The following is a 10,933-nucleotide window of genomic DNA, read 5'->3' on the forward strand; positions in this document are numbered from 1 at the left end:
GAATGCCTTTCTCTTCTTGGATCTTTACCTTAAGTTTCACAGTGGTGTCACTGGGATCCAATTCCAGGGTGGTGGTCATGCCAGACAGGGCCTTCATGAAGATCTACATCCCACCTCTGTGAAAAGGAATTCATGTCCCCCAAGCAGCAGTGGTTGATCTTCGCTGGCACAGAGCTGGAAGAAAGGAACACCCTGTCTGACTACAACAACCAGGGGGAGTCCACACTGCACCTCAGAGGTGGGATGCAGAATTTCATGAAGACTCTGACTAGCATGACCATCACCCTGGAGGTGGAGCCCAGTGACACCATGGAGAATGTCAAGGCAAGAATCAGGTCAAGGAAGACATCATCCCTGACCAGCACAGGTCAATCTTTGCTGGCAAATTGGTGTAAAACAGTAGACTCGTTCAGGATATTGTAGTGACACTGGGTGTGTCTTACAGCTGTTTTCCAGCAAAGATCAACCTATGCTTTTCAGGGAGGATGCTTTCCTTGACTTGGATCTTGCCTTGACATTCTCCGTGGTGTCACTGTGCTCCACCACTAGGGCGGTGCTCATGCCAGTCATGGTCTTCATGAAGATCTGTATCCCACCTCTGAGATGCAGCACCAGGTGCAGTGTAGACTCCTGGATGATGAAATCTGACAGGCTACTGTCTCCAGCTCTTTGGGATATAAATCTTTACTGGTCAGGAAGATTGTCTTCCTTGTCTTGGATTTTTACCTTGCCATTCTGTATGATGTTACTGGGCTCCACCTCCAGGGTGCTGGTTTTGATCTCTGGATTTCATGAAGATATGCATCCCATCTCTGTAGCACAACATAAAGTACAGGGTGGACTCTGCTGAGATGTTGGAGTAAGACAGGGTGCTGTCTTCTTGATCTTTGCCTTGATATTCTCAATAGTGTCACTGAGGTCCACCTCCAGAGTGATGGTCTTGCCTTTCAGGGTCTTCATGAAGATCTGCATCCCATCATCAGTTGCACCACCAGGTGCAGGGTGGACTCCTGAATATTGGAATCCTACAGGCTTCTATCTTGCAGCTCATTGTGAGCTCACTCTCTGCTGGTCGGGAACATTGCCTTGTTTTTACTTAGATATTTGCCTTGCCATTCTCAATGGTGTCACTAGGCTCCACTTCCAGAGTGAGATCATCCCAGTCAGGGTCTTCATGAAGATCTGCATCACAGCTATGAGACAAAGCACCAGGTACACACCCTGTCTCACTACAACATCTGGTAGGGGTTGAATGTCATCCCGCTGTTTGGCAGAAAATATCAACCTGTGCTGGTCAAGGATGATGCCTTCCTTGACTTGGTGCTTGCCTTGACATTCTCCATGGTGTCACTGGGCTCCACCTCCAGAACAATGTTTTTGCCATCCAGAATCTTCATGAAGATCTGCATCCCACATCTGAGATGCAGCACCAGGTGCAGGGTGGTCTCCTGGATGTTGAAACCTGACAGGTTATACTCTTCCAGATCTTTGTGAGATAAATCTTTAATGGATTGAGAAAATTGCCTTCCTTGTCTTGGATCTTTGCCTCGCCATTCTCAATATTGTCACTGGGCTGCACCTCCAGGGTGATGATCATGCCAGTCAGGGTCTTCATGAAGATCTGCATCCCACCTGGGAGGCACAGCACCAGGTGCAGGGTGGACTCCTTTTGGATGTTGTAGTCAGGCAGGGTGCACCAGTCTTCTAGCTGTTACCAGCAAAGGTCACCCACTGCTGGTGAAGAAATGTGTTTCTTGACTGCCATATTTTCCTTGCCATTCTCAGTGGTGTCCCTGGACTCCACCACCAGGGTGATGGTCAAGCCAGAGAGGGTCTTCATGAAGATCTGCATCCCACTTCTGTGGCACAGCACCAGGTACAGGGTGGACTCCTTGATGTTGTAGTCATATAGTGTGATTTATTCCATCTCTTTGCTAGATCAACCTCTGCTGTCATTGTTGGCCACCTCCAGTAGTATGTTCATTCCAATCAGGGTCTTCATTGAGATCTGCATTGCACCTCTGAGGTTCAGCACCAGGTGCAGGGTGGACTCTTCTGGATGTTGTAGTCAGGCAAGGTGAACCAGTCTTCTAGCTGTTGATAGAAAATGTCAACCTCTGTTGATCAGAGAGGGTGCCTTCCTTGACTGGCATCTTTGCCTTGACATTCTCAATTAGTTTGGTTGTGCCATTCAGGGTCTTCATGAAGATCTGCATCCCACCTCTGTGGCGAGCACCAGGTGCAGTTTGGGCTCCTGGGTGTTGTAGTCAGACAGTGTGCTGTCTACCAGCTCTTCACTAGATCAACGTCCACTGGTTTGAAGAATTTCTTCCTTGTGTTGGATATTTGCCTTGACATTTTCATTGGTGTCACTGAGGTCCAACTCCAGGCTGATGGTCATGCCAGTCAGATTATTCATTAAGATCTGCATCCCACCTCTGAGGTGTAGAACCAGGTGCCAGTGGACTCCTGGATGTTCAGATAAGACAGGGTTCACCAGTCTTCCAACTGTTGCCAGCAAACATCAACCTCTGCTGCTTAAGGGAGTTGCCATCCTCATCTGGGTCATTACCTTGACATTCTCAATGGTGTCACTGGGCTCCACCTATTGGGTAAAGTTCATGCCAGTCAGGATCTTCATGAAGATTAGCATCCCACCTCTGAGATGCAGCACCAGGTGCAGGGTAGACCCCTGGATGTTGAAATCTGACAGACTACAGTCTTCCAGTTCTCTGTGAGATCAATCTCTGTTGGTAGGGAAGATTGCCTTCCTTGATTTGGATTTTTGCCATGCCATTCTCCATGGTGTTTCTGGGCTATACCTCCAGGGTGCTGGTTGTGCCAGTCAGGATCGTCATGAAAATCTGCATCCCAACTCTGAGGCACAACATAAGGTGCAGAGTGGACTCTTCTGAGATGTTGTAGTCAGACAGGGTGCTGTGTTTCAGCTCTTTGCTAGATCAACTTCTGCTGCTCGGAAGAATGTATTCCTTGTCTTGGATCATTGCATTGACATTCTCAATATTGTCACTGAGGTCCACCTCCAGGGTGATGGTCGTGCCTGTCAGCGTCTTCGTGATGATCTATATCCCACCTCTGAGATGCAGCACCAGGTGCAGGGTAGACTCCTGGATGTTGAAATTCTACAGGCTACTGTCTTAAAGCTCTTTGTGAGATCAATCTCTGCTGGTTGGGAAGATTGCATTCTTTGTCTTGGGTTTTTTCCTTGCCATTCTCAATGGTGTCACTGGGCTCCACCTCCATGGTGAGGTCATGCCAGTCAGGGTCTTCATGAAGATCTGCATTGCACCTCTGAGGTACAGCATCCGATTCAGTGTGGATTCCTTCTGGATGTTGTATTCATGCAGGGTGAACCAGTCTTCTAGATGTTGCCAGCAAAGGTCAACCTCCTCTGGTCAGGGAGCATGCCTTCCTTGACTGGGATATTTGCCTTGACATTCTTATTAGTGTCACTGAGCTCCACCTCCAAGATGATGGTCATGCCAGTCAGATTCTTCATGATAAACCACATGCCACCTCTGAAGTATAGCACCAGGTGCTGCTGGACTCCTTCTGGATATTCAAGAAAGATAGGGTACACCAATTTTCCAGCCTTTGCCAGCAAACATCAACTTTTGCTGGTTAGGGGAATTGCCATCCACATCCTGGATCATTACCTTGACAGTCTCAACGGTGTCATTGGGCTTCATCTCCAGGTTGATGGTCTTACTCGTCCTCATGAAGATCCACATCCCACCTCTGATGCAAGGAATTCATCTCTCCCTAGCAGCAGTGGATGATCTTTTCTGGCACAGTGCTGGAAGACAGGCACACCCTGTCTGACTACAACATCCAGGAGGATTCTACCATACACATGGTGCTGTACCTCAGAGCTGGGATGCAGATCTTCATGAAGACCCTGACTGGCAGGACCATCACCCTGGAGGTGGAGCCCAGTGACACCATGGAGAATGTCAAGGCAAGAACCAAATCAAGGAAGGCATCCTCCCTGACCTGCACAGCTTGATCTTTTTTGGAAAACAGCTGTAAGACAGACACACTGTGTCTCACTACAACATGCAGAAAGCATCTATTGTCATCCAGATGTTTGGTAGCAAAGATCAATCTGTGCTGGTCAGGGAGGATGCCTTCCTTGACTTGGTTCTTGCCTTGCCAGTCTCCATGGTGTTACTGGGCTCCTCCTCCAGGGCGATGCTCATGCCAGTCAGGGTCTTCATGAAAATCTGCATCCCACAACTGAGATGTGCACCAGGTGTAGGGTAGAATCCTGATGTTGAAATCTGACAGGCTACTGTCTTCCAGCTCTTTGTGAGAGAAATCTTTACTGTTGAGGAAGATTGCTTTCCTATTCTTGCTTCTTTTCCTTGCCATTCTCAATGATGTCCCTGGGATCCACCTCCAGGATGAAGGTCATGCCAGTCAGTGTCTTCACGAAGATCTGCATCCCACCTTGGAGGTGCAGCACCAGGTGCATGGTGGACTCCTTCTGGATGTTTTGGTCACAAATGGTGCAGCAGTCTTCTAACTGTTGCCAGCAAAAGTTACCCTCTGTTGGTCAAGGGGTAGGCATTTCATGCCTGAGATCTTTTCTTGCCATTCTCTGTAGTTTTACTGGGCTGTACTGCCAGATGATGGTCGTGCCTGTCAGGGTTTCATGAAGATCTGCATTCCACCTCTGATGCACCACACAAGGTGCAAGTTGACTCCTACTAGATGTTGTAGTCAGACATGGTGCTGTCTTCAGTTCTTTTCTAGATCAATTTCAAATGATCTTGAATAATGCCTTCCTTGTCTTGGATTTTTGCCTTGACAGTCTCAATAATGTCACTGGGTCAACCTCCAGGGTGATGGTGGTGTCGATCAAGGTCTTCATGAAGATCTGCAACCCACCTAAGAGGTACAGCACCAGGTAAAGGGTGGACTCCTTCTTGGAGTTGTAGTCAGATAGGGTGCGCCCATCTTCCAGCTATGTGTCAGCAAAGAACAACCTCTTTGTTGGGAGGATGCCTTCCTTATCTTGCATCTTTGCCTTGACATTCTCAATTTTGTCACTGGACTCCACCTCAAGGGAGGTAGTCATGCTGGTCAGGGCATTCATGAAGATCTGCATTGCACCTCAGAGATACTGCAAAAAGTGGAGGGTGAATGTTTCCTGAATATTCAAGTAAGAGAGGGTGCACCTGTGTTCCAGTGGTTGCCCTCAAAGTTCAATCTCTGCTGGTCAGGGAGGATGACTTCCTTTCCTTGGATTCCTGCCTTCACACCTCAATGTTGACACTGGGCTCAACCTCCAGAGTGATGTTCACGCCTTTCAGGAGTCTTCAGGGAGATGTGTATCCCACCTCTAATTCATGGCACCAGGTGCAGGGTGGACTCCTGGATATTTTAGTCACATCAGGTGCTGTCTTCCATCTCTTTGCTAGATCAATCTCTGCTGGTCAGAAGAATGCCTTCCTTGACTTGGATCTTTGCCTTGGCATTCTCATTGTTGTCACTAAACTCCACCTCCAAGCTGGTGGTCACGCCAGTCAGATTCTTCATGAAGATCTGCATCTGAACTCTGATGTTAGACCAGGTGCCATTGGACTCCTTCTGGATGTTCAAGTAAGAGAAGGCTCACCAGTCTTCCAGCTGTTGCCAGCAAATATCAACCATTGCTGGTTAGGAAAGATGCCACCCTGTCTTGGATAGTTACCATGACATTCTCAATGGTGTCAATGGGCTCCACCTCCAGGTTATTGTCTTGCTTATCAGTGTCCTTATGAAGATCTACATCCTACCTCTGAGGCAAGGAATTCATCTCCCCAAGGAGCAGGGTTTGATCTTTGCAGGCACAGATCTGGAATAGAGGCACACCCTATCTAACTACAACATCCAGGAGGAGTCCACCCTACACCTGGTGCTGCACCTCAGAGGTGGGATGCAGATCTTTATGAAGAACCTGACTGGCATGACCATCGCCCTGGAGGTGGAGCCCAGTGACACCATGGAGAATGTGAAGGTAAGAACCAAGTCAAGGAAGACATTCTCCCTGACAAGCATAGGTTGATCTTTGTTGGAAAAAGCTCTAAGACAGACACACCTTTTTTCACTACACATTCAGTAGGAGTCTAGTATCATCCAGGTGTTTGTCAGTAAAGATAAACCTGTGCTGGTCAGGGAGGTGCCTTCCTTTCCTTGGTTCTTGCCTTGACATTCTCCATGATATCAGTGAGGTCCACCTCTAGGATGATGTTCATGCCAGTCAGGGTTTTCATGAAGGTCTGCATCCACACCTTACAAACTGCACCAGGTGCAGAGTGTACAACTCCTAGATGTTTTAGTCAGACAGGTTGCAACATCTCCGGCTGTTTGCTATCAAAGATCAACCTCTGTTGCTCAGGGAGGATGCCTTCCTTTTCCTGGATCCCTGCCTTGCCATTCTCTATTTTGTCACTGGTCCCTATCTCCAGGATATGGTTGTGCCTGTCAGTTTCATGAAGATATGCATCCCCGCTGCTAGGCACAAAAAAAGGTGCAGGGTGGGCTCTTCCGAGATGTAGTCAAACAGGTTGCTGTCTTCTTCCTCTTTGCTAGATCAACCTGTGCTGATCAGAATGATGCCTTCCTTGACTTGTATCTTTGCCTTGACATTTTCAATGGTATCACTGAGGTCCACCTCCAGGTTGATCGTCTGCCTGTCAGGTTCTTCATGAAGATCTGCATCCCACCTCTGAGATGCAGAACCAGGTGCAGGGTGGACTCCTGGATGTTGGAATCCTACAGGGTACTGTCTTAAAGCTCTTTGTGAGAACAATCTCTGCTGGTCAGCAAGATTGTCTTCCTTGTCTTGGATATTTGCCTTGCCATTCTCAGTGGTGTCATTGCGGTCCACATCCAGTGTTATGGTCATGCCAGTCAAGGTCTTCATGATGATCTGCATCTCACCTCTGAGGTTCAGCGCCAGTTGCAGGGTGGATTCCTTCTGGATATTTTGGCATCAGGGTGCAGCAGTCTTCTAGCTGTTGCCAGCAAAAGACAACATCTGCTGGTCAGGGAGGATACCTTTTTTGACTGACATCTTTGCCTTGACATTCTCAGTGAGGTCACTAGTTCCACCTCTAGGGTGATGGTCATGTGGGTCAGGGTCTTCATGAAGATCTGCATCCCACCTCTGAGGTGCAGGACCAGGTACAGGGTGGACTCCTGGATATTGTAGTCAGATAGCATGCTGTCTTCCCTCTCTTTGCTAGATCAAACTCTGCTGGTCAGAAGAATGCCTTCCTTGTCTTGGATCTTTGCCTTGACATCTCATTGGTGTCACTGAGCTCCACCTCCAAACTGGTGGTCATGCCAGTCAGATTTATAAAGATCTGCTTCCCACATATGAAGTGTAGCACCAGGTGGCAGTTGACTACTTGTAGATCTTCAAATAAAAAAGGGTGCACCAGTCATCCAGTTGTTGCAGGAAACATCAACCTCTGCTGGTTAGGGGAGATGCCAATCTGTCTTGAATCAATACCTTGACATTCTCAATGGTATCAATGGGTTCCACCAACGGATTGGTGGTCTTGCTAGTTAGGGTCCTCATGAAGAACTACATCCCACCTCTGAGACAAGGAATTCATCTCCCCAAAACAACAGTGCTTGATCTTTCCTGGCACAGAGTTGTAAGATAGGCACACCGTGTGTGACTACAACATTCAGGAGGAGTCCACACTGCTCCTAGTTCTGCACCTCAGAAGTGGGATGCAGATCTTCATGAAGACCCTGACTGGCAGGACCATCACCCTGGAGGTGGAGCCCAGTGACACCATGGAGAATGTCAAGGCAAGAACCAAATCAAGGAAGGCATCCTCCCTGACCAGCACAGCTTGATCTTTGCTGCAAAACAGCTGTTAGACAGACACACCCTGTCTCACTGCAACATCCAGAAGGCATCTAGTGTTGTCCAGCTGTTTGGCAGCAAAGATCAAGCTGTGCTGGTCAGGGAGGATGCCTTCCTTGATTTGGTTCTTGCCTTGACATTCTCCATGGTGTCACTGGGCTCCTCCTCCAGGGCGATGCTCATGCCAGTCAGGGTCTTCATGAAGATCTGCATCCCACCCCTGAGATGTAGCACCAAGTGCAGGTTGAACTCATGGATATTGAAACCTGACAGGCTACTGTCTTACAGCTTTTTCTGAGATCAATCTGTGCAGGTCACAAAATTTTCCTTCCTTGTCTCGGATCTTTGCCTTGCCTTTATCAATGGTGTCACTGGCCTCCACTTCCTGGGTGATTGTCATGCCAGTCAGGGTCTTCAAGATGATCTGCACCCCACCTCTGAGGTGCAACACCAGGTGCAGGGTGCACTACTTCTGGATGCTGTAGTCAGACATGGTGCACCAGTCTTGTAGCTGTTGCCACCAGTTCAACCTCTCCTGGTCAGAGAGTTGCCTTCCTTCACTGGGATCTTTGCCTTGACATACTCAATGGTGTCACTGAGGTGCACCCTCAGGGTGATGGTCCTGCCAGTCAGGGTCTTCATGAATATCTGCATCCCACTTCTGAGATGCAGCACCAGGTGTAGTGTTGACTCCTGGATTGAAATTCAGTAGGCTACTGTCTTCTGGCTCTTTGTGAGATCATCTCTGCTGGTCGGGAATCTCGCCTTCTTGTCTTAGATCTTTGCATTGCCATTCTCAATTGTCTCTCTTGCTCCACCTCCAGGGTGATGGTCATGCCACTCAGGGTCTTCATGAAGATCTGCATCCCCACTCTTAGGTGCAACACCAGGTTCAGTGTGGATTCCTCTTAGATGTTGTATTCAGACAGGTTGCAGCCATTTTCCAGGTATTTGCCAGCAAAGATCAACCTCTGATAGTCAGGTAAGATGCCTTCCTTTTCTTGGATCCCTGCCTTGCCATTCTCTATGCTTTTACTGGGCTCCACCTCCAGGGTGATGATCATGCCTGTCAGGGTTTCATGAAGATCTTCATCCCACCTCTGAGGCACAACACAGGGTGCAGGGTGGACTCCTCCCAGATGTTGTAGGCACACACGGTGCTGTCTTCCCTTTCTTTGCTAGATCATCCTCAACTGTTAGGGAAGAATGCCTTCCTTCTCTTGGGTATTTGCCTTCACATTCTCAATGGTGTCACTGGGCTCCAACTCGAGCATGATGGTCGTGCTGGTCAGGGTATTCATGAAGATCTGCACCCCATCTCTGAGGTGAAGCACCAGGTACAGGGTGGACTCCTTCTGGGTGTTGTAGTCAGACAGGGTGCATCCTTCTTCCAGGTATTTGTCAGCAGAGATCAACCTCCGTTGGTCAGGGAGGATGCCTTCCTTTTCTTGCATCCCTGCTTTGACATTCTCACTGGTGTCACTGGGCTCAAACTCCATGGTGATCAGGGTCTTCATGATGATCTGCATTCCACCTCTGAGATGCAGCACCAGGGGCAGTGTGGACTCCTGGATGTTGTAGTCAGAGAGGGTGCTATCTTCCAGCTCTTTGCTAGATATATGTCTGCTGGTCAGAAAAATGCCTTCCTTGTCTTGTATCTTTGCCTTGACATTCTCATTTGAGTCACTCCTCCAGGGTGGTGGTCATGCCTTTCATGGTCTTCATGAAGCACTGCATCCCACCTCTGTGGCACTGCACCATGTGCAAAGTGAACTTCTCCTGGATATTCAAGTAAGACTGGGTGCACCAGTTGTACAGCTGTTGCCAGCAAACATCAACCCCTTCTGGGTATGGCAGTTGCCATCCTGGTCTTGATTCATTACCTTGACTTTCTCAGTGCGGTCAGTGGACTCCACCTCCAGTTGATGGTCTTGCTGGTCAGGGTCCTCATGAAGATCTACATCCCAGCTGAGACCAGGATTTCATCTGCCCCAAGCAGCAGTGGATGGATGATCTTTGGTGGTACAGAGGTATAATACAGGCACACCCTGACTACAACATCCAGGAGGAGACCACCCTGCACCAGGTGCTGCACTTCAGAGGTGTGATGCAGATCTTCATGAAGACTCTGACTGGCATGACCATCACCCTGGAGGTGGAGCCCAGTAACATGAGGATGTTAAGGCAAAATCCATGGAAAGGAAGGCATTCTTCCTGACCAGCAGACATTAATCTAGCAAAGAGCTGGAAGACAGGCACACCCTGTCTGTCTGCACCATCAAGAAGAAGTACATCCTTCACCTGGTTCTGCTGTCTGCAGTGGGCTACCATCATCTGGATGTGGGAGCCCAGTGACACCACTGAGAAAGGGCCAAGGCAAGACCACGTCAAGGTAAGACACTCCTCCCAACCTGCTTCCAGGCTGATCTTTTCTGCAAACAGCTAGAAGACAGACACACTCTGTACTACAAGCATCCATATAAAGTCACACCTCCTGAAACTGGTACTGCATCTCTCATGTTTGTGTCAACATGGAGACATGCATCCTTCTTTGTGTGGTCTGTGAAAGAGTCTCCCATGTGTGAACTCATGATCCCCAGGGCCTCAAGTTTGGAATCTTCCATTACGGTAGCTGGGCAGTAGTTTAGATTCATTTTTTTCCCGACATGTCAGTCGTAGTGTACTGACATATTTGGTCTATAAGGCATTTGCAGCACCACATGATGGAGTGTGATGTGGTTCTTTGTTTGTGAATTCAATGAATGAATCTCACAGACTCAGTAGTGGACAGATGAGGGTTAATTTTCAGAATTTAGGAAAATAATGGAATGACAGGAGATGTCTTTCATGGGTGGGGTTCCAATGAGGGTGACCAGTGAGGGAGTGTTGTCTTGGGATTTATATACATCTAAGGGGTAAAGAAAATCTGCCCCCAGTCCAGTCCTTGGCATGGTATTCAGTGACAATATCCTCTACACGTACCATTTGTTCCAGTCAGTTTAAGGTCACTGTGTTGCAGTTGCTCCCTTTTCAGAGAGGTCTGGG

General features: G+C 48.4%; 1 protein-coding gene across 1 annotated transcript; it reads right to left on the bottom strand.

Annotated features, from left to right (window-relative positions):
* Positions 1-8,796: 8,796 nt before the first annotated feature.
* On the bottom strand, positions 8,797-9,417 carry LOC306652730 (polyubiquitin-like; the record flags this gene model as incomplete). Its single annotated transcript, XM_079125471.1, has 2 exons — positions 8,797-8,988; positions 9,121-9,417. 2 exons carry the CDS (start codon positions 9,415-9,417, stop codon positions 8,797-8,799), a joined length of 489 nt encoding a protein of 162 aa, XP_078981597.1.
* Positions 9,418-10,933: the final 1,516 nt, after the last annotated feature.

The sequence above is a fragment of the Sciurus vulgaris genome, assembly GCF_902686455.1.
Source record: "Sciurus vulgaris genome assembly, contig: HiC_scaffold_55_arrow_ctg1, whole genome shotgun sequence".
In the NCBI taxonomy this organism is placed as follows: domain Eukaryota; kingdom Metazoa; phylum Chordata; class Mammalia; order Rodentia; family Sciuridae; genus Sciurus; species Sciurus vulgaris.